A 24,528-nucleotide genomic window follows, 5' to 3' on the forward strand; every position below is an offset into this window, starting at 1 on the left:
GGCCTCTGTGCGCAAGCGTCAGACAAACCCGAGCATTAGGGGATTCTAATAAAAGGTCGTTATCATGACTTCATGTGGCTTTTTTTTTTTTTTTTTTTTAGGAAAAATGTTGCTGACTCTTGTTGAAGTTGTTGCAAAACTGTGGCAAAAACAAACCAACGGATTCCCCCGCCACAGTGACTCCAGCACCATGGACAGCGGCTGCTCCACCAGTGATTGAACAGTAGTGTTGGCAGGCGCGCTTCATAACGCGCACCCATAAAGGCCTGCAGGGTGCTGACCCAAAGGCCCTGGCCTGCTCTCCATCCCAGGTGAGCACCCATCCCCGGGGCCGCCTTACACGCTTCTCATGTGGCCGCCCGGTTGAGACTCACGGAGCCGGGGGTGGACGGGCCGAAAGAGGAGCCAGGCGGCCAGAGGCGCACTGATGACACCGCGGGTCCATCCGATCCTGCCGGCCGCCTCTCTGGTTCCCCAGACTCTGAATAATTCAGCAGCGCGGTGGCAGGCATCCATTACCACGTTGGCATGTTCTTATTCATTACACAGATTAAAACAGCCGAGGTCTTTTTTTTTCTCACCGTGCAAACCTGTTGCAGCCTCCGGAGCCAAACTCTAAGAGCTGCGTGTCGGCTGGCAATTATGACGATTATGGACACAAACGGATCACTTTGAATATTTTTAGATCCCACACAGGTGTCACAGACCTTCTAAATATTCTGGACATTTTCCCCACACAGCTTTATCCTTGAATTTAACTCGAGAAGTTCCCAAGTGACAGCTACTAAACATCCTGGTGCAGTCACGTGACCCAGACACCATTAAAACCTGTGACAGGACTAGTTCATTTTAAGTAGCTTGTTCTTGGTATTAAAAGTTAAGTTTGAAACAGTTTAACAGTTCTAATACTGTCCTTTCTGTATAGTTTCACTTACTTTGCACACTTCACCTCACACACTGTGACACTTTTCACAAATTTGTACTTTTCAATCTGTACTTTTTGTTTTAAAAAGGGACAGACTCATTTAATTGTATTTTATTGTGTCTAAGTTTCTGTTCAATTTTGTATTTCAGTATTTTGTATTGTTGTGACTTGACCTCTGTACCGCACTCTGGCACAACAATTTCCTCCGGGATAAATAAAGTCATTCTTATTCTTATTCTTATTCTTATTATTCTTAGATTACAGTTAACCCAGCCTGACCATATTTTATGAAAATGTTTATATGAAACAGCTTTGAAAAGTAATGCTGTGACACACATTTAACACTTAGGGGTAGTATCTCAAAAAAAAAAGTTCAGAAATGTGTTCCTTGTGGTCCGTTTAGTCTGTTTTGTATCTGCCATAATTTTACCTAAAGGAGAAAAGGGTCTTCTGGGTTAAAACATAACAAAAGAAGTTTGGTTGAGATCTTTACTGACAGACTGAATGCTTTGATTTACTAGATCTATACTGAGGGAGTGTAGCCTGGATGGGAAATATGAATAGAAAATGTCAGCATCCTGGAGGAAAAAGAGAAGTGAGAAGCTGCATGTATGGACCCCGCTGGATTTGCAAGATGTTAGTCTGAGTAAAGCCTTTTCTCACCCTCTCACATCACCCGACCCCCCTTTTCTTGTTTTCTCTCTCTCTCTCTCTCTCTTTTCCTTAACAGCTCCTCTATAGCTGGGTCCATTCATAATTCAGCGCTCATTGTTTACAACTCTGTCACTTCTCTGCTTTTCATATTCTGAAGATTGCATCTGACCTGTTTTATGGAGGGGGGGGGTCAAATGTGACAACAGCTCTTCTCTTTTCACCCCCATCTGGCCTGCAGATACACTCCACCAGATGACCGACTCTCTAAGCATTCAGTCTTTTACCCGCTGTGTTCAGACCAAAAGTTCAGCAGCTTTTTTCCTTTTTTTCAGCTAAACATTACTGAAAATATGGGCCTAGTGTTTAGAACATTTAGTGGCATCCAAACACATGAATTTCTTATGTTTTTTTTTCTTATTCAGAGACGAGCAACAAACTGTATTTCTGAGTTTCATTATCATTTAACCATGTCCATCATATTAGAACATAAAATACCAATTTAAATCTTTGCCACATTATTTCTATTAGTTTCATTTTTATATTTATACCTATCAAATGTTAACATTCTGCCACCGCTTGCTCCTTCAGTCCCCAGGCCACCACAGGATCTGCTGGGAGCGGAGCACTGCTCAGGCCCGGTCTGATGTCCCCTCCCACGAGGAGAGCCCAAAGTCCCTGCATTAAACTAAACCGACTCTGAGTGTTTTCACTTGACTTCCTAAAGTAAAAAACTCTCATGCATCATTCAGTGATATTTTAATATATGGTCGTCACCGGGTGCTGTAGTGAAGCCGGAGGTCTACTACAATGGACGTTATAATAAAAGATGAATAACATTTTTAAGGAAAAAAATCTGTGCGATTACATCCCATTTACGTGAATTATGTAAAAGAAAATTCCAAATATTTAAGCCTATTTTTCTTTTGGGTGTCAGGAGGACTGTCCTATAGGCTTATAGTTATGCCCCCACATGGATTGATTGTTGGGGTACATTTTATTTTACCATGGCCTGGTTGGTGAGAGTCAGAGCAAAATCATCAACACACGTTCAAGTAACACTGTTCAGGTTAACTTCTGTTCTAAATCAGCACACAACTGATCAACTTAAATCACAAGTTCCTTAAGTTTCTTTTTGGCTTTTCCTGCTTTCTTGGATAGTGATGACATGCAGTGTTTAGGGTTAGGGTTAGGGTTCATATTTGATATTTGATACATGAGTTTTTGAGACCTCTACATCATTAGTGTTTGTGTTTTTTGTATTTTATGTTTTTATTTAAGATAAACTGTGAGCAATACATTGCACAAAAATGCAGGATGTAGCAAAAATGATAGAAATTAAAACTTTTTAAACTTAAAAAATGTTTTGGTTTTTTTTGTAATTTGTCAGAAGGTTCAATAAACACTCCAGTTTCAAAAATGTAAAAATTATTTCATGGTTCGGGCTTTACAGGGTTAACGGTGCGTCCCATAACAGTTACACATGACCAGTTGGCTGGATGTGAACCAGGTGTAACTGCATGTTAAACTGACACCAAACATACTTTAAAAAATGAATGAGCCTTTAATTCTATATTTCAGACTGGGCGACTTCCTCCTAGTTGGTCATGTGTTTTTACTTCATGCCAGCAAATTGATTAACAGGTTGATGTATTTACCTTAAATCACTTGATTACACACCAGTGATTTCTATTTAATGTGCTGTGAAACTTCTAAAAACAATTCATGCATTAAAATTGAATTTTAGTTAATTCTAACTTCAGATATTTCACTTTGGCATTAGACTATTTTCTGTTCTGGCCATAACTACATTCACTGTGATTCCATGTTGAGAATAAATAAAACATGAAGATTGTAGAGCCGTGTCTACCCATCAGCATCACTTAACATGTTTCTGTTGGATCGCATGCAAAATGAAGGAGACCACACAAGAGTTTAAGGTAATATTTTCTGGAATGCTTTTGCTCGCATTTTTTTCCCCTTCCCAATGTTGACTTCTTTTTTTGGTCAATTTTCTTTCTTTAACTCAAAGTGTTCTTTTTCTTCTTTTTTTTTTTTTCTCTCCGGGATCCAATTCAAATTGTATTTTGTCTTTCTTTCTTTTTTTTTTTTTTTTAATCTTCTTACAAGCACCCCATTCCTCCATCTTTATTGGCAAAAGCAAACATGCTAGTAAATTAGAAATTCATTTTTTACAAACAAAATACATGAAGAAAATACATCCACATCCTGCAAATATAAACAGTAACAAATCCAAAACTATTATCCAATAAACATTTTACATTTTTTTTTACACCATTGTGTGATAGCATACAGAGGATAGTACAAAAAGTGGGAGAGAGACCTTCCCTGAATCCTCACTTACACGAGCAAGAACCCTGCCAGTATAGGTTTCGTCTTTTTAAACTGCCAGCGACCTCGAATCATGTGAGAAAATCATGTTAAAGTGCCAAAGGGAAAAGCTGCAGCTTTCCATTGTGCACCTGAACCTCGCTGTGACCGACACAGCGATGGTGGAGACAAAAACTTAGAGGTTTTAATGGGACAATGAGGTCACCGGCAGGAGGCTTCTGAGATATCAGTCAACAGTGAGATATGCAATCCAAACAAGAGCGCTACCGACACTGTGGGTGGGAGGAAATCACGCAATGCGTTTCAAACTGTTCTGCACCCTTGAATATGTGGTGCTAGTGTACGCTAGGGAACAAAGGAGAATATTGCTGCTATAAATCCTCTGTCCGTGTTCAGGCAGAAGTCTGCATGTTTGAGTAAAGTAGTGAATATGTTACTGTTAACTAACAAGTTAATATCACTCCTTTGTTCTGCTGCTTCCATCTGACTGGCTACTGGATATGATCACTTCAGTTGGGTTATGATAAACAAACATCAAACAATACTTCACTGGGCTGCATGTAAACAGTTTGTCTCTGTTTCAGGGAAGCAACCAAAGTAAAAAAAAAGAAGCATTTTCTTGCATCGGGCGCATTTCCATGTGAACTTAAATGAAGCTGAGTCCTCCCACCCTGAGGATTCTAAAATACAGTAAATGTATAAAAAGGCAAAATGCAAAAACTAAACTTTTTGTTATGAAAGGTGCACGTTGTGGTTGCACTTAGAGCGGGCTTAGGCAAAGCTGCACAAATAATATATGTGAAATGCATGACTCCCAGTGCCTTCCTTCCCACTGCTCAGAGGAGCTCCAAAACAAATGCGCTATTCGGATGACAGACTTGGTGAAATAATGACGTGGACTGGTTTAACACAAATGCAAAATTCTTGCGGATAAGCAGAGACGTTAAGCACTCTTGCTTGACCTTTTCTACCTGACACAGCCTTGCCATTCGCTTAAAATGACAGAAAAAGAAACTCAAAAAAAGTACAACAGTAATTTCTCTTTCAACCATTTACAAAATTTACAAAAGTAAATCACAAATCTTGTAAAAATTCAGCTATCTGCTGATTGTGTAAGGCAAAGAAATCATTTTATTTAGTGATACATATCTATATATATAGATATATGTATAGATATATATCTATATATACATAGATATATATTTTAAAATCAACTGTTCAGTATTACATTCAAACACCTGTCTATGGATCTCACATTTTTGAAATGGGTGATCTGATCCTTGTCCCGTCAGGCCCTTTTGACAACCAGGAGACAGAATTAAACAAGTGAAAAATGTTACACACTCTTAGAAAATGTAGAACACCCACGTGAGTGTTTGTATTTACACAGAGTGGCACCGCACATTTAGTGAGCAACAAAACACAAAGCGGGGAAATTTTGAATATTTACTTCAAGACTGTATCTGACGTGCATGGACACGGCAATTTGTAAACATAATTTGGATTTTCCTATTGCACTGCTATCCTTCTGTACCTGCACCGGCTCTAATATGGTTGTGTTACGGTATCAGCGCCATCGGGTGCCGGACACTGGTGGCTCTGTTTGTTTAGGAATAAAACATGCGCTAACTAGCATGTATTCATGCCAGCACGGAGAAAAAAAATATTTGGATCCTTTACCATTCTGGGCTTACCCATACCAAAACAAATTGAAATGGAAAAAGCACACCATACTGTGCCAATACAGGTACTGCACAGTGCATTTATGCAGTGGAAAAATAAATAAATATCTCTCTGGTAGCAACAGAGAACGTTCTATTGGTGAAGGAATGGCTGTCCCTGAATTGAGGACAAGATTTTTCAAAAACTGGTGAGAAAAGAGCTTAAATACAGTATGTATAAAAATACCTATTTCACAGTAGACACAAATGTTGTGCATTACTGATATTTATCATCTGGTAAGCACACTGAAACTTACATAGGTTTTTCTATCTATAAGAACAACTTAACATTTACCGTTCTCAGCAAAAGTGAGATGTTTTAAATAATTGTTTAGTCGAGGGATACAAAAAAAATAAAATTGTTGGCCCTCTAAACTTCTTTTCATGTACAATAAAGTAAAGTCGTTTTTACTTTGATTAGAGTCTAAAATTACTTAGTTTGAAAATACTGGAGAGGAAAAAAAGTGAGTTCTGTTGGACTGATTTTTTCTGCACGTGGGGGGAAAACAACGACCGGTTCTGCTGGAGAGCAGCTGATGACGAATCGCAAGCGCCTTCATCGTCTCCAAGATCGGCTCTCGTACTCGTCGTCTTCGTCGTCGTCCTCTTCCTCCTCCTCTTCCTCCTCCTCGCCAGGTAAATAAGAACTAGCTTCCTTCTGTTCCAAAGAAGAAAATACACCACAAATGCTGCTGTTTAGCTTTGAACACTTATTTGCATTTCCCAGTCAGGGCATTTCAGTCAGACTGGAGCAGTACTCATCTAGATCTTTATGTCAGTGCTATGTCACCGGAGAAACTTTTAAAAGTTGTACAAGTTCCCGTCTCTAGGCACGACCTTCATGTTCGATAGTCAACATAATTATTTGCTGGTTAGACATATTTTGTTCCACCAGCCGTAGATGTCATTAAATTACTGGTTTCACTCAAATCATTTTGTGGCTTGTAGCACAAAAAGTGGTGCCCATTGCTACTTTACCTTACCGACCGACCGACCGACCGACCGACCGATCTATGTTTGTTAAGCTTAAGATGGCAAAAACTAAACTCCACACTATTTTGTGCATTCTCTTTAGAATAAGACTGTGGAGTCAGTTTCTCAAGCTTACAGTACATGGCTATGTAACTAAACAACTATATAACTGTACAAAATGGCCAACCGATGCCGCCGTCACTTAGAAACCACAGATATGTGCGTTTGCTGTAGTGTGACGTCCTGAAGTTGTCTGGATTACATTTGCATATAAAACGGACCTTCCCACCATCTGATTCTAACATTCTGTTGCCCTCATGTGAATGGAAGTAAACAAAACATTATAAAACACCTTTCAATACAATGTAGTACGACATCTCTGACACAGTACCAACTATACTGTACTATAATCTCCATGAAAGAACTATGTACGGCAGGGTTTTTGTACTGAGATGCATTTGACTGTACAAGCATTTGGGTGTTAACGGTGGTGCAGGGCGCTTGTTCTCCCCGAGCTTGTGGGAGTTCTCTGCAGCTGCTCTGGCTTCCTCCCTCAGTCCAAAGATAAGCAGGCTAGAGTGTGAAAGGTTGTCGGCAAAGTGTAAGATGATATCGAATCTAGCCACCCTCCACCCTTAAAGGATACGCTGTATGAACGGTGCAGGTGTGAAAACTTTTGCAATTTTTGTGAAATTTCCAACCCGGAAATTGAAGTGAGAAGTGGAAGCATGATGGGCTGCTGGGGGTGTCTAATAAATGACTGATTCGATTATATCAAAAAGGTATTGGATTTAAATGAGAAGGGCTTTGAGTGGCTCTTAGTTGACCAGCTTTCGGGGGGGGGGGGGGGGGGGGGGGGGGGTCTCGACATTGAGGCATATTGAGGCATTTTGTGAAGACTTCCGCAGGACTGGCCCTTAGGTCATAAAACTTTCCGGCACACAAGGAAGACTGCAATCTCCGAAACGCAACTCAAAACATGAAAATACAGTATGAGGATTTCACCTGACAGTAATGCAGTTTTACTCAAAGGACTGAGATGCTCTTAGTACTGAGAGGCTTGCCCTGATTTTCCGTCGGGAGCGGCAGTGAAAAATTTAGAGGAAAGAAATGTACAAGTAAAATCTGTGAATGTAACTAAAACTTCCAAAAAGTTTCCCCATTTAGAATTTCAACGTGTACTGTATGTGGCTTCCTTGGCTGGTTTCTGGGCGGCTATATGTAACTCCTGACAACACTCGAGGCCATGTTCCACATTCAGTGCCTGGCTCTGTGTGTGATGTGTCATACCGAATTGTCCTCATCTTTAGCCTCTTCCTCCTCTGGCTCTGTTGTTACAGAAGGCGTCTTGGGCTTGTACCAGGAAATCTGCAGCACACGACCTTTGAACTTTGCTCCCTGGTTAGCAGCCTAGAAAAACAATTGCAAGTTATAGAAACGGCTTTCACTGATTTGGTAAACCAAAGAAAAAAAAAGCTTTTTATACTTTTTTTTTTTTTTTAAATACTATTATTTTAATAATTTTAGATGATTAGAGGGGGGAAGGAAGAAATAAAGACCAACAAAGAGACACTGAGTCATGTGACTTACATTCTCTGCTTCGCTTCGTGTCTTAAAGGTCATGACGACACTGTTGGCGTCCTGGTCGCGGACATCCTCGATCTCACCAAATTTCTAAGATTCAAAAGAAGAAGAAAAAAAGATCAGTATGATTTTCAGTGCAAATGTTCAATAATCAATTCAACTCCTCCGTGTGACAGTTCTGTGTAAAATAAATAATACCAAAAAATAAAAATAAAAAAGAGTAGCACAGTCCCCACCACAAAGTGCGGCATTAGCTCTTCCTTCTCCTCCTGAGTGACCCCCAGAATAGCCAGGGCTCTGGGCCTGTGGTCGACCACCATGCGGTTCACGGTCCCGCTGCGGGCCATCATCTCCCGGCTTCGACCCCTGCCGCGGCCCACGTGCATCGAACCGGGCTCCAGCGCCATCTTCCCTCTGCCCCGACCTCGACCAGCCGGAGGCCGGATCAGCCCCAACCGAGTTGCCTGAAGGAGGACAGATCGGGAGGTTTAATGTCGGGCTGGCTGCCGCTTTTTTTGATACACAGAGATAAGAATATGTGGGCGCCACCTGGCTGTGTTAAAAAAATCATAAAGAACAGATGTGAGAAACAGACGGTGTGCCTTGATGCTGTGCTGTCAGGATTTTCAATGTGAAAACAAACATGCAATGAAACTTCAGTGTGTTTATTATATATAGCACAATGAAATAATCAAATCTTAATTTATATCCAGTACATGTAAAATGACAGCATAAACAATAAATTGCACCTTTTCTTTATCTTTAGAGCTTAAACATTCTCTACATGCTTGACTCTGGACTCCTCCTGTCACTCTCTGCCCTTTACCATTAGTTGTCGCTCCTCCATTTTTAAAGTGACATCTCCTCGCTTCCTATCCACTCCAAAACCTCACAACCACTCTCTCCTCCATTTGTCCCTCCCTCACTTCTCCTTCTAATTGTCATCCCGCCATTTTCTTACATGGACCAGCGGCTTAAACTTTTATGAGACGAGGCCCCATCAGCGTAGGACCTGTGTCTGATTCGGCTTCGTTAGCGGCTGCTCCTCTGGGCTTGCTTAAGTGGCTGCAGTTTAATGTGCAGAAGGACGGTCGGGTTTGGGTGGATGGGGGGGGATATGCATTTTTAACATCTAGCTAATTCAGGACCCACAGGGGTAGAGGGGAAAAAAACCTGCCAAGCAGGGTGTTGCTAACAAAAGCCATGTTCTTGTTAGGCTGATCTTGTGACACAGCCGACCTCGTCTGTGAGTGTGTGTGTGTGTGTGTGTGTGTAAGTGCTAGAGGGGAGGGGAGACGTTGGCCAAGTCAGAGCTGACTAACAGCCTTGGATGCAGCTTAGAGCTGGGCAAACTTTGCTTTTCATGGTTGTGTGAAATAATCATCAACTCAGTAATCACAGATCTATAAGAAGATATGCTAGTTTACATCTGGACTTGAAACTTCAAAATTCAGGTTAAACCGTCTTGCATATATCATAATGAAAAACGGAAAGAAAAAAGAAAAGACATCTGACATTTCTTGTTATTATTCAGTGGTCTTGTTTTTGGTTGTTGCTTATTTTATAACTAACATATCAATCATATATTGATACCTGAGCAATTTAATGCCGTATTCTGGATGTATGCTTCATGATTTGACACTTTTGATTTGCATCTCCTCTTACAGTTTTACTGATACCCAAATAAATAATTCATAAACTCGTATATTTTGTAGTTAAGTTTTAAAAACAACCTCATAGACATCGATGCATCAATTGTATGTATAGCCAAGCCACTGCGTACAATGCTAAATCCATTTGTACACTATAACTGACTGAGCCCATTCTATTAACATACAGTTTATGAGTTATATAATTCATTAAAGTCAATGGAGGCCCATTTATTTCCATTGCATTTATAGCATATGATGACCTGTACAGTTTATAAGTAACAAACTATATTACATTTAAGTAAGTAACTATTTATATAGCACCTCACGAAAGCAACGTCTTTTGGTACATAAACCAAAGATTTCCAGACTTGCTGCACCTTTATCGTCACATCTAAATTGTTACTATGAATGCACTTGCAAGAAATAAAGTTATATGTAATATGTGTATTGTCACACAACATACAAGTATGAAAACGTGATCATTTCATTTCAAATATCAATTATAATTTATTTATTTTTTTGGCTTTCATGGGTGATTGTGTTGAGACACCAGATTATGTGGAAAATCAAGCATTTTTTCAAGGAGTGTATAGAGTGTTGAAGCATTTCTAACTTTAAGATCATGACGGTTAAAATTAAGTATTTTCCAGACTTTATACAAACCCTGTTGAGTGGACCTGATCTTTGCAGGACTCCTTGTACACACTCATTCCTACCAGCTTTTCCTTTACACCTGATATAATATGAAGTTGATTGTCGAAATAGAAATGTATTCCTTTCTGGGGAGCAAAATTTTGCTTTATTTATTTCATTGGTAGCACAGTGTGCAAGTGCTATTTATTTCATCCCTTTGCACAAGAACTTTTGACCCTGCACCTGTAAAAAGTGATTTGGGTGAGCATGTTACTTTTCTCTTTTCTACTTATCTACTATCAGGCAGTGCTGAGTGATATGTGTGACTACTGTCAGCCGACTTCCTCTGAGGCATCAGGAGAAATGCTGACGATGCAAGATGCTGTCACTGACCGTCTCTTTGTGCGTGGTGTGTCTTCTTAGACCTGGGGTGTATTCCAGAGAGTAGCTTTGATGAAAACTGAGTTTGTTAACCCTGAGATGAGGGGAAACTCTGGGTTTTCAGTTCCAGAAAGAGGTAACTTAAACTCTAGGTCAGTTACCGTGGTAACCAACTCTGTGAACCTTACCTGCTCGCTGGTAGGTTTTCTTTAACAAACCCTGAGTTTTGCTACATCTCCTTCCTTCCTCTGACAAAGCCAGACACGCCGTTTTAATTCCTAAATGATGCTGTCCAAAGCACGTCAACTAGTGGAGGTTTACAGTATGTCAAATCCCTCAGCTCAGACCAAAACCTCTGCATGTCCTTTTTGAGAGTAGAAGTTACGGTTCCACTAAAACGTGTATTGCACATAATGTCTAATCTCAGTTTAAATTGTAAAATTCAGTATGAAGCTTTAGGATTAATGAATAATTCTTTATCACTGGTGATTTGATTGGTCACACCGATCGTACATAGTCCTATACTTAATATTTCTGAATGAGCAGGATTATGGTTGAGCTGCAGAATGTAGTTTCTAAACAGGCTGCATATAGTCTGAACATGTTTTAACAGCATTTCAGTGACAATGTTTCAATTTACTACATTTGTGGAAGTAGCTGAAATAAAGCCACTGAATGCTGCTGAGCCAAGATCCACACGCTGTCTAAAATTTTAGATCTACTGTAATTTTACCCTTGACGCCTTTTTAAGTGCAAATCAACAAACACATTCTTACTGGATCAGATTGTGAGTTTACAATGCATGTCTTGGATTTATTGATTTTTTATATCTTCATCGTAAAATTATCTTAAATAAAATACAAAATACATTTAACATGTAACGAAGGCTGTGGCTTGATAGACTTTAGTCAGATTCCACCACTTTATCACCCATTAAGGAAACTCAAGTTAAGTAATTGTTGAATTAATGGACAATACTGAAAACAATACAAAAACTTTAACCCAAAAACTCAGAGTTTCTTATCACAACTCAAGGTTAAGCTCAGAGTTTGTTAAACCTGCCCTCTGAAATGGACCCCTGTTAGTGGTAGTGCTAGCTATCTGTTCAGATCACTGGCTTGTGGTTAGGTACACTGCATGTGTTCCTATGTGGATGTGTATTACCTCCACCTGTAGTTGTCCCAGCTTTCTCTTAAGGTCAGTCGTATCCTCTCCAGAGCTCATCTTCTTGTGAAAGTCTAGCTCAGCATCCAGCAGTTCCTTCTGGGCCTGGTCACATGTCATGTAAAATGAGAAAACATTTTGTTCGCTTAGTACAGACGTACAGTGCTGAGACAGTCTGCAAAAATTCACCCAGTTCATGAGTTTGGTTTACAAATTCGATTGAAAATAGATCATCTTTTGTGCAGTCTGTCTAACGGGATCAATTAATGAAAAGAAATTGTTAAAATCTATGCAAAGTATCTATGGTTGAAATGGAGGTAAACGACCGACTGTCTGTGTGTAAGGAGATGATTTACTCCACCAAGCTCCTGGTCAGAAAGGCCCAAACTTACATCAGTCTTGGTCTTGGGCTGGTTGTGGTTGGGTTTGGCGCTGGGGGACTGAGAAGCAGGGTTCATTTCATTCTGTAGCTGTGCGATCTTCTCCGTCAGCTCCTTCAGGGTCTTCATGATGTTGGCTCTCTCTTCAGGCTTCATCCCTCGGTTCTTCTCCAGGCGGTTTATCAATGCCTGGAAGAGGAAGGACGAGCAGTGAGAGAGATGGGTTAGGGGTTCGAAGGAGTAAAAGCCATGAAAGGAGCGGGTCGAGTAAAGGTGAAGGAAAAGCAAGGCATGTATGGAGCACAGGACAAATTGGAAAAAGGGATGTGGAGAAGAATGGGACGGGGTGTTGACGCAATCTCACCTTCTGACACTCAATCTGTGTCTTTAACATCTCTTGCTTCTTCTTCCTCATGTCCTGCTGAAGTTTTAATGCCTCCTACATGAAAATACATACATTAAAACACATTCACTGAGCTGGCAAATATACTACATTGCTGTTGGTTGCCTGCTTCTCATTGGTGACTATTGAGACAAACAAATCTGAGCTCTACTAGTCAAAATGTGCATTAAAAAGTTAGGCAACGTGCCTGCTTCTTCTTGAGGACTTCCTGCGCTTCCAGTGCTTTTCCCGTTTTCCCAAGGCTCTTTGAAGAGGATTTGAGAGCTGTGGAGGAGTAGGGGCTCTTCTGGGTGTTTGTCAGTGCAGGAGCCACCTAAGTGTCACACAGAGAGAGAGAGAGACACATTCAGGTATTCAGAATGAGCTTGTAGACAGCTGCGATAGATATAAAAAAGAATGCATCGTTAAGTACCACCAGCTCAGGGTGCATGAAAACAGATTACTATTTATTCTCCTGCCTAGCACTCTGCCTTAACACAAGTTTCTCCTATTCTTGCTTGCATATCGTGACTTGAATGAGTAATGTCACTAAATTGCAATCTTCGTGAAATGTCATACAGACATTCATGTTCTCCTGCTGATGAATTGCAATGACTGTGGCGATCCTTTATCGTCTAACATCATTAAGTAAAATATTGGATTCACTAAGTACTAACACCTCATTAGCCTAAGCTGTACTTTGTGTTAAAAAGCAAATGCTAGCATGCAAAAACGCTAAACTAAGATAGCTAACACAGTAAACGTCATACCTGCTTATCATCAACAGCATGTTAGCATTGTCATTACATTTAGCTCCCAGTTCCACCTGTATTTGAGCCTCACAGAGCCGTGAAATTATAGTCAACTAATTGTAGTCAACTTTCCACAGACACAACCTGCCTGACATTATCTGTATTATGGTGCAGCTATTAACAAGTGCGGTATTTCAAGCCTGTTAAAAACATCTGCCATTTACTTGAAAATGCCATTTCACTCAGGTCTGCCATCACCTGACACACTCACACACTCACACACATGCACAGAGACTAAAACGTACAGTGACAGCGTCTGTGTTTGGGTTCAGGCTGTCAGGCTTGGTTGCGGCTGGGGGCCCGGCTGCTGCTGGCAGGCGATGCTTGGGTACAGTCTTGTTCAACACGTAGGCCGCTGGATTGTGCGGCTTGATTCCCTGCAGATAAAAAGAGGGAGAAAACTGAAAATCGAAAGAAGGGTTTCAGAAATGTGGTAAGACTTCGAGTTCAATGTTAATGTCGAGTCTTTTTTTTTTCACTTGTCTGTTCTGGTTCAGGAAGTCTTGTATATACAGAGCAGCAATGTATATGCTATATAAATTGTTTAGCCGTTATCATATAACAAAAATGTAAGTTAATTGTCATGTTTAATCTTCATCTAAATAAACAGAACAGGGACAGTGTCATAAAGGCAAGTGACAAGTATAACAGCCAGTCATCAGTGTCCTCCTTCTTTTAGTTTTATGGCGAGTGGCAACCAGCATTACAGTGCGTAAGTGCAACTTGTGTTATCTAAAACCACAAATAAACACAAGAAAATAAAAATAAATAAAAACCCATTAGTGGTTTAGTATGATGTTTTAAGATGAAAACTGATTTTTACTTTAACTTGGGAAATCATGGTATGAAACTGCCACTGCTTCCCTGAGCTCCTGTGCTAATGTGAGGGTTACTCTCAAGAAGTCTCTTCAGACAGGTGAAATATCAACATAAAAGCCTTCTTAAAGTGAGTAGTTTCCTCCCAAAAAAGCACTTGTGCCTCAGTCGCCTGGAAGGTTTCGGTTTTGCATCGTCAAACCATTGTTGAATGATGGCGTGAAAAAACAAAGGACTTCCACATGTTTTTCCGCTGCCTTTACCAACCTTATGTACGTTGCTGTGCTGCAGCCCCTGGCCTGGCACTGACCCGGCCACCTGGCCCCCTGCACTCTGCTCCTGCTGCTGAAGCCCTGTGGCGTTGGTGCCGGGCTCACGGTGCCAGTACACACGAATGAAGCGGTTGTTGAGCACCGCCTCGATGCTGGATATGGCGCGTCTGGCCTCTTCATTTTTTGTGTACTGGATCAGTGCCGCCTCTGGGTCTCCGCCAAACACCACCTGGATTCAGAGTACAGCAAGCAAGTTAGGTATGTGTGTATGATGAAATAAATCTTTCTACTCAACTTCATGACCTTGCAGCTGAATATCCAGCCATTTATTTTTAAATGCACCATTTTCCTCGACTTTTTTAGCAAATCAAAGTTCTCTAATACTCAGAGTTATACTACTACAAACATTTGTCAAAATGATCATTAATGAAAACTGAGGCCCTTTGTTGAATATATTATGTATTTCACCTGGATATTGACGATGGTTCCAAACTTGCTGAAGTGCTCATTGAGCTTGGTGATGTTGTTGAGCTCACGTGGGATCTTGCGCACCTCCAACTTCGTGTTCACATAGTGATACCTCTTGGGAAAACTGCTCTTGTGTTGGTTGTTAAAGCCCGGCCTAAAACGAGAAGAAGTCTGTGATGCTGACATCTCAACTCAGATGAATGACCTGTGGTTTGAGTTTCTGCCCTCCTACAAGCCATATAACCGTTGTACTTGAAAAAGAAGACCACATGTCAACCAGCTCGACACTCAAGATGAATTACAAGTAGAGCCTTTGCAGTGGAGGCATCCTTGTCAGGAAGAGGTTTGTGTGCACCTGCTTCCCACAACTGAGACCAGATCAGCTCCTGACCTGAATCACCTTGGCTTGAAACAAGGCTCCCTTAGAAGTAACAGGAAATGGAGGGAGGCACCAATTTGTTTGATCAAATTTCAACTGGCCGGCTAGTTTCTTCGAATTTCTGCACAAAACCAGAACCTGTTTGGTGAAGGTATAAAGTGCCTTTGATCAGTCTGAAGTCTCCATGCCATTAAGGCATTGATAATGTATTCAGAGGATGAAAGGCAGTGGTGAAAATTAAAGCTCAAATTTCAATGTCAAATAAAATAATAAGTAACTGATTCTGTATGTACAACAATGTTTTCAGCCCTGTTTTTGCAGTGAAAAACAAGGCGCTATGCGCTCTATTTGCAGTGCTTTGTTGGGATTACATGTGATTCAAGATTAAGGATTTTCTAAACAGACAGGACCGTTTTCCCTTTCAAAATCTAACATCTTATTTTGAAGTGAAATGTTTCAAATACTAGTGTCTTTGAATCCTCACTTCTCCATCCAAGGTTTTTTAGCTGTTGGTCCCTCAGCTGTACTGGGTCCCATGGTTCTCTTCCTGGTGTCCTGCTCCGTGTTGAAACGGGACACGTTACTTCCAGGAGTGCTGGCTGCAGTGGCAGGCTCCGTCTGGATCACTATGTTGGCAGCTGGAAGACGCACACCGAAAGAAACAAATATACAAGAAACATAAATACTCAGAGCTTCTGTATTTCATGAGCTGTCCAATGTCATACAGTCACATCAGTCCATCAGTTGCTACCTCTGGAGCCTTGTCCTTCGCTGGAGGTGAGGCCGATAAGGTTGGAGCGCTGGGTTTGCACCCGGGGAATGAACTGGCGGTACGGGTTCCGACCTGCTGTAGTCAGGCCTGGGGATTCTGGGTTATAGCCTTCTGGGTCATAGTTATCTAATGTGTGAAAATGAACAAACACACAAAGGTTTAGATGCAATATGAAGCATTTTTAACAGTAATGAAAATATGAAAATCTAACCTAAATAAAAAGAATGAACACCAAAGATGAAATGAAAATACACAATGAAACCGAGCAGTCCCGCATGAATAAGTAAGTACTGCCTGGCATTCAGTGACTTATCTAGCACACAGCAATCTTGTATAGAACGTGATGGCTTTTCCAATAGAGTGACAGCAACCTGAGACATTCTATGTTATATAGAGCTCTGAGTAGTGATTCAGATTATTATATAATCTATACAAATATATGTAAATGCACAAATAAGGATAATAAAGTTTATACCAACAGAAAAAAGTGTATCAAAAAATGATAAAGATCAAACACCATGAGAGCTCTTATCCTGAGCCAAAGATTACTGTAGCACAAAATGCGAAGGGACTTTCAGTGACAGTTTTGACTTGGTTATCTGAGTTGAATTAAGGTTTTTAGATTGTAATTACCTAAAAATAGAGCCACTTCACTTGAACTAAGCCTTAGCTTTTCTGTATGACTGTATAATTATTTATGAACCGAATTATGGGAGAAGCACTCAGCACAATAAGATGTAGCTGGGTTAATGCTCCCATCCACTTTGTCTTCTAGGTTATTAAACAGTGCTATCCTGTGGTCACCAGCCGTTACTGCAGCCAGGAGAAATGCATGTACGTCACAAACTGCATACATTACAAAGTCAGACACAAATCAAAAACCACAAATATGTAAAACAGACACACAGGGTAGTTAAAAGTCCATAAAAAGTAACTTGACTCACTAGCTTAGTCATAATACTTTAACTTTGTAAAATCCAGTATTCTATGATTAATCGAACAAAACTCAAAGTAAGAAACAGAACATCTCACTAAAAGGAAAAATCAAGAGCCACAATAATGTTGCTTCCCAACACACAGTCCCAATCTGAACAGGAAAAGCATCGCTGCTTACATTCAGACTGGACATATTGGGGACGAAGAGACACAGATGAGGACGAGGAGGGAGGAGGTGGAGGAGGAGGAGGAGGAGGAAGAGTAGGTGGCAGCCCCACTCCAGGCGGTCCGATAGGAGGAGAAGAAGTGACTGCCGATTGGTGGTTGGGGGTATCGATCCCACTGGTTGCTATCAGTGGGGGTCCTGAGGAGACACAAGGCCAAGCTAATGTCTCAGGTATATCGCAGGCATGACAGTGAGTCTTCGCTTTGAACAACTAAAACTCTTTTTCATGCTACAGTGATCATTTTAGTAGAACTGTGGAGGTGGCAGGAAGTGATAAGAGTGGTTCAATGCAATGCTTCAACTTTACAATATGCAATATATTTTGCATCTGATTCATAGCAAATCAGAAAAACACATAATTTCAAGAACAAGTACAGTCAAAGAAATGTGTAGATAAACCGCAATTATATTGCTGTGTTTTAATGACCATCTGCTTTGTTTTTAAAAATGTATACTGGAGTGAAATATTGGATGGCTCAGTGAGTCTTATTCATGCAGCAAGAACAAAATGAGGTTTAAAGGTTCCAGTAATTAGGAATACGATTAGTATGCAGGGAAGAGAAGTAAACATAATTTAGAAATTCTGACTGATGCGGTCATCCTCATTTCTTGTGTGTATTTGATTAAAACCTAACATATTGTTACTCTACTGGGAAGAAAATATGGAAAATATCAATTATTTCAGAAGCAAACTTGACTGTTTAGTTCCGTTATGGTTTCCCTGCCTCAATTGGCCTCGAAATTGAGATGGTTTTTTTTTCTCCTCCATCATGCTGAGTGAGCATGTTTTAAGTTGCTCTGAACAACAATCAAGAGGTTAAATAATTTAAATAGGCTGCTCTGTAATTGTGAAACTGAAAGGCAGGATGGTACGTAAGAAGCTGAGCAGCCTCATGAAAGGCTTTTTCTTCCACCAGGTAAAAAAAAAAAAAACCTCTACGGCTGAGTGTCTAGAGTGTTTTCACGCATAACTTAGTTTAATATTGATAAATACTGAATACAGCAAAGCTTGTTATATAAAAGCATCTAGATACAATGAATGAATCAGTGAAGTTATACTACTAACATCCAATATAAATTATCTGTAGGGCTACGCTGAAAGCAGACATTCCTGATCTATCACACAGAGATGGATGAAAAATGTGTCTCAAACAAGTGCTGAGGAAGAGAATAACTAGCTGCAGTGGTCTGTAGAAATGAGAAGTCACCAGTTGCTTTCCCAATCAAACTGGCCACTGCAAATATTACCACTAAAATTAAATGGCAAAACATAAGTGATTTCTCGAAGTTGACATTTTTGCACTGGTGTGGTGGTGCTACTTACCAGTCATGGGGAAGACGCCTGGTGGGGGTGGCTGGCCATAGGGTGGCATTGAAGGCATCCTGAGGGGAGGGGGGGGCTCAGTGATCGGGGGCATGGGCAGGCCGGCGGGGGGCATAACGGGTGGGGGCGGGAACGGAATCATGTTCGGTAGATTGACATCATCAACGATGAGAGGGTCGTTGCCGTGGTCGAATGGACAAAGGTCACCACGGACACAAAATCCCTTTTCTGTGTGAAGGAGAGAAACAGATGTCAAAACTTTGACTGAACTAGACCTACTTTTACTTTTCCTTCAGACATGCTTGAGTATCCTACTGTAATCTTTCTAATGGCTTTTGGAAAAGAAAATGAGAACAAATGAAAGAACAATGAGACTAACTAAACAAGATGAAAGATTGTCCACATTCAAAGCAGCTAAAACCCACAGTGCATGTCTTTACCCCACAGTCTCATTAAGAAACTGGGCCCCTTGTGGCTGTGCTTGAGCACTATGACAGTTAGCAGGGTGCTTCAGGGACAGTGGTTAAGTTTAAACCCTCTTGTGTCTCTGGAGAAGAGGAGCGCTGAACAGTGGTCATTAGTGATGAGACTAAACAAGGCAATCAATAACCCTCATGGGAAGATTATGGGAGAGTTCACATAATAGCCAGAGCAAACTTTACAACAACCATGGAGGAGGGAAGGTTTCAGCAAAGAAAACAGAGGAACTGATAGAATGGAGGGATCAAAGGAAAGGAAAAAAGATGAGTCACTCTGCTCCTACCATCGTAATCCCTGCAACGCTGTTTGAGTGAAGGGCCCTTGCTGCTGAAAGGCTTGATGACACCATCTTGCCTCTGGGCGCCATGGGCGCCATAGAAGCTGGACCAGCTGTCTGTAGTGCTATCGGGCAGGTGAGCCGGTGTCGTTGCTACAGGAACGCCTCCAGGTCCTGGGACTCCAGAGGATGACGAGGAGGAAAAGGGGTGCTGAGGTGTGGGCAGGGGCAGGAGAGGCGACGGGTGCTGCTGCTGGGAGCCGGATGTGGTGGAAGAGTTGTAGCAGTCGGTGTCTTTCCTTTCTAACTCAAACTTCGACTTGAATTCTGTTAAATAAAAGCAAAAATAGAAACATTTTAACAGGACATGAATAAACATTACAGTAGAGTATTGGACCACAGCAGAAATTCACACCCTCGAAGTTTTAAGCGAAGTCTTGTTACGAAGTTTAACCTTGCTGGTAATGAGGCCAGTTCCAGCCCATGTTGTTGAATCCCCACCGATATGGTTGCAAAGCCGTCCACATTATTCCTTATCGATTAGACACCCCAGCAACTCCAACAATCCAACAAGAAAATAAAACAAATGGCTACATGCAGAACTGTGTCTCCTCTCAACTAGCTCTTCAACACTAATGCTCAGTTTGACTGCGAAGGCAGGAGCTTCAGGAACTTCTACACTCCTGGGTCTGGTCCCCTGTGCTGTTGTTATTGGTTGTGGGAGAACTTTCTCACCTCTGCCTCCTCTGTGCTCCCTATCCCTGCTCTTTCCTCGGCTGCCACTCCTGCTCCGGCTGCGGCTGCGGCTCCGGCTGTAGCTCCTCCCGCGGGGGCTGCCCCTGCGACGCTCGTGGCGCTCCCGCTCGCGGTGGGAGTCGCTGCCGCTTTTCCCGTGCCGCTCGAAGTCACGGCGCTTGCGCTCATCTCGCCTCCTGTCGTCTCGGCTCCTGTGTTGTTGATGAGTTACAGGGAATATATCTGAATCCCTATCTTTATGCCTGTTTTAAATGCAAGAGTCCAAAAGACATATTTAAGAGAAAATTAAATCAGTTAAGGTGACTGTAAATATATAAGGACACATGGATCATTTTTCTATCTATATCCATTTATATGCTAATTGAAATCAGTTCTACTGGCCTTTATTTAACTGTACTGAAGAGAGAACCATACTTTTAGCTGAGACTGGCTTTTATGCCTACATCCCCTTGTTTTCTAAGTATATTTGATCATGTTACTAAAAAACCTTCCTTCTTTCTGAACCTCAACATTTTACACATTAACACTATCTTATAATTTCTAGTGGCACGACACCTGGCTTCTCTTGAAAGGCTGTTGGTGTTAAAAATCTAGAGGAAGTTACAGCTTTTACATGGTGAAAGCACAAGAAAATGAAAATTATCAGAATTAAACAATCACATTATTTCTGTCATGAATCAAGTGAGTGAACTTAATTACACATTAAAGTACATGAAACACTTAAAATGTTGTTTTGAATGATAATTTAAAAGTTATTATATTGACTGGCTGTGTTATAGACAAGAGACAGGCTACTTGACACCAGGCTAAAAACAGGACTCATGGGATTTAGAACTAGTCATGTAACCATACACCCGCATGTTAAGATGTCTACACAATTAGACAGTGCGAAATGCTGGGTTTTTAAATCAGCTGTAAGAAATAAAAGCTCTGGCATGAGACTGGGAGCAAAATGCTATATGTCTCACGCGTGAGAGCAGTAGCTGCATATGAAAACATGAAACATATCCCTGAAGCCACAGTCATACCTGGACTCGTTGAAGTCAGAGCGGTTTCTCAGAGGACTTCTCCTCCGCCTGTTTTCTCTCTCCTCCTCTGGAGTCTCAGCCTTGAGGGAAAAAAAAACGGTTACTTGACTCAACTCCTCTCCATTTTATGTTTTTTTTTAAAACGGCTCTACCTACTAATCCAGTAAATTCTTACCTCCACAACATCCAATTTGACTGCAGGTGGTTTGACCTCCTCTTTAGGAGCTTCCTTGGCAACAGGAATTCCCAGGTAGTTCTTGGTTGTCAGACATTCAAAAAGTTTATCGACAAATCCCATTGTCTCTGCAAGGACAAAATAAATCATGTGAATAGATTTAATCCGTCACTTGACCTTTCTCCCTGAAAGGCCCTCAGGCGTGAAATGTACTGACATTCCTCCTGAATCACACAACAATAAATGCTTCTATGCTCCTGGCTGTACTAAATATATCCAAAGTCTACTACAGCAAATACAGACATAGAAACAGCACAGAGATTAAATGGGCAACTGCTGCTTGTTGAAAATGGCATTAAAGGGGATCATGGAGAAAAAATACACTCATTTACAACCATCTCTAGACATGATATTCCAAAGACTAAAAGTTATCACTGACGTGTATTCGTCACCAACAAAGTCAAAGTCTGTGATTCTTATTGCACTTTACATTTAAAATTAAAGTGAAATCATCAAATAATTTCAAACATTCAAGGAAAGGAGCACAACTCAACCCAAGCTAAACAAAGTGGCTTCATGTAATTCAGACTGGAGGCAATAGAGGGGGGAAAAGCGTTCCTTTAAATGATGTAACACACCCTTTGGTGGCCATATTTGGACTCCACAAGTGGTTGGTGGTGATAATGTACATCTAATCTGAATATAGAACTCAAGCTTATGTTCTGAAAGGAATTTCAAAAGAGTCCTCCAGACCACACATATTTTTTGATTTATTGATGTGTTTATCAGAGTGTCCTTCACCATTTGTGGTAGCAAGCTCATATTGACTTACAAGACACTGGGCAGCAACAACCCTAAGATAACCAAAACAAATCAGGGTTCTTCAACTGATTTTTTTTTCAGTTAGATGATTCCTCAAAGCACTGCACACGGGGCAGTGAAACTCAAAATTAATTTCATCTTCAACAACATCAAGATCACAAAGAGCACAAAAACACAGCTCTTTGGGAAAGGTGAGGTATCAGGTCTTAACTGACTGCTAATGACTGTGATGCTGCATTAACACGATGTCTGTTCACACACTCCAAACCACATATAGTGTCTAATCAGCTGGAATGAAGGAGAAAACCCTGCTGCACAACTTTCTTGACCTGCAAAAGCTAAGATCAATATTAAAACTGTATGTTGCATTCCGTCCTGGGTTGGAGAAGCTCTGCATGGAGTTCTTACCTTTTTGTAGGAAGACATCAAGCTGATCAGCACAAAGTGCTTTCAGCTCTTTCTCCGGTTTGTCCTTCTTCACAAGAGCCACCACATAGTTGGCTAATGCAGACGGGTCAGCATCACATCTGCAGATTAGAATATACTTAGTTAAGAAATTCAGCAATTTATTATTTTACTTTAACAAATCTATGCAAAAGGAAAAAGCACTGAAGCGAGTGAAACGAGGGAGATGAACGGCATAGCTAAAACAGAGAGAAAAAACTGACATGATCTTTATAATTAAACCACCTGCAGTACACTGTATGTCACAAAGGAGTGCCATCCAGTGGTGTTCAATGAAAAAATGTTCACAACAAACCTAAACATAGTCAGCACCAAGTGAGACCCATAACAATGTGAGCAGGGCAGAACATTGCAACAAAAACTAAATCATCTTCCAAAATCTTGATCCAAACGAAAGGAAGAATTTGCACCATCTGTTTTATCTCAGAAAATCTTTAAATGCTAAAAGCTCAAAGTCCTCTCAGCCGGGAAGTGTTATTTCAACAGTACAAACAATAATATATAACTAACAACAAAACTAAATAGCTCATAGTGGATGAAACTACAAAACTCAAAACTTCCTTCACTGACACTTTCACCTAAATAAAAATCCAATAGAGTTAGAGTACATAAGACAAACACTGCAAACTAATGAGCAACTTGTATTGCAATAGGTCTTCCCTTAAGAATGCTAAAGAGCAGATTAATGTGCCTGAAACTAAGCTAATTGTAAATAATGTAATTGTAAATCTAAACCCACAGAAATGTCAGTGAGAACTCCGTGAAACCAACAAAGCCACTTAGTCAAGATTCAATTAGGTTCCATATGAGGCAAAAACTATTTTGTCTTATTTCTTAAGAGAAGACAGGATGGCAGCACTCTCAGGGAGAGCATGCTTTCATATGTGAGACAGTGTGTGACTGATCACCTCAACAGTGCCTGTGTGTGCAACACCATCCACTCCTCTACACACCAAGCCCCCTGTAATCACTTAAATATATAAATATAATCAATAAATCCATCCATGTATATATGTGCGTCCATTAGCATCATCTGTGTTCTCCTTACTTACAATTCAACGAGAGGGACACAGAGGAAAAGAGTGTGTAACTATGGTAACTCGAAGGACAAACACTTCTTACATAAATAAGAGTTAGCTTCATGTCTATAACTCTGTAAGCTTACGCTGAATATAGTCGAGCAGACTCAACACTTATTTTAATGCCAAGTAGCAGCATACAAGTTAGGCTACCTTTTGCAGCTTGATAGCTTGCTACGGCGTTGTGATAAAGTCACTTTATCGTGGACCAACTACGTGCTTAACTCCCCTAAAATAACTGTGCGGCAAACGTACAGCAATGTAAATTTCTTTAGCGGTAACATTAGATAAAGTAAAGCCCTGCTGTCCCTCTTTGCTATGAAAAGACAGCTAGCGGCAATGGTGGTTAGCTAACTCGTGCAAGAAATTGCCATTAGATTCTAGCAAGCACCCCATTGATGCCTTGCTAACCCACTGGCTAGCTAGCCAAGGTAGCTACTTAGCATGCGAGCTAAATGTCATTTCAATTCAACACTCACATTGGCTCCAGGAGTTTTGCCAGCCATGACTTCAAGGCTTCAACATTCTCAATGATCATCGTGAGAAAGACTATAACACTGTCTATAAAATGAAAGTGCGTTTTGATAACCCTACTTTCATCGTCTATAAATTTATAAGCTTTAAGGCCTTCTGTCTCTCTTCAC

General features: G+C 40.8%; 1 protein-coding gene across 2 annotated transcripts; it reads right to left on the bottom strand.

Moving 5' to 3' along the window:
* Positions 1-3,531: 3,531 nt before the first annotated feature.
* On the bottom strand, positions 3,532-24,515 carry rbm27 (RNA binding motif protein 27). Of its 2 annotated transcripts, none has more exons than XM_070843565.1 (21): positions 24,364-24,515; positions 22,749-22,867; positions 21,519-21,646; positions 21,344-21,423; positions 20,295-20,506; positions 19,566-19,886; positions 18,803-19,030; positions 17,431-17,616; positions 16,296-16,442; positions 16,029-16,182; positions 15,166-15,319; positions 14,693-14,926; positions 13,855-13,986; positions 13,006-13,131; positions 12,780-12,854; positions 12,428-12,604; positions 12,036-12,140; positions 8,442-8,669; positions 8,212-8,295; positions 7,912-8,031; positions 3,532-6,307 (listed from the first exon to the last, which is right to left on the bottom strand). In XM_070843565.1, exons 1-21 carry the CDS (start codon positions 24,420-24,422, stop codon positions 6,206-6,208), a joined length of 3,171 nt encoding a protein of 1,056 aa, XP_070699666.1. In that variant the 5' UTR covers positions 24,423-24,515; the 3' UTR covers positions 3,532-6,205. The 2 variants fall into 2 exon arrangements, with proteins under 2 accessions (XP_070699666.1, XP_070699665.1); XM_070843564.1 differs by having other exon boundaries at positions 20,295-20,557.
* Positions 24,516-24,528: the final 13 nt, after the last annotated feature.

Source organism: Pempheris klunzingeri, chromosome 14 (genome assembly GCF_042242105.1).
Source record: "Pempheris klunzingeri isolate RE-2024b chromosome 14, fPemKlu1.hap1, whole genome shotgun sequence".
NCBI lineage: Eukaryota > Metazoa > Chordata > Actinopteri > Acropomatiformes > Pempheridae > Pempheris > Pempheris klunzingeri.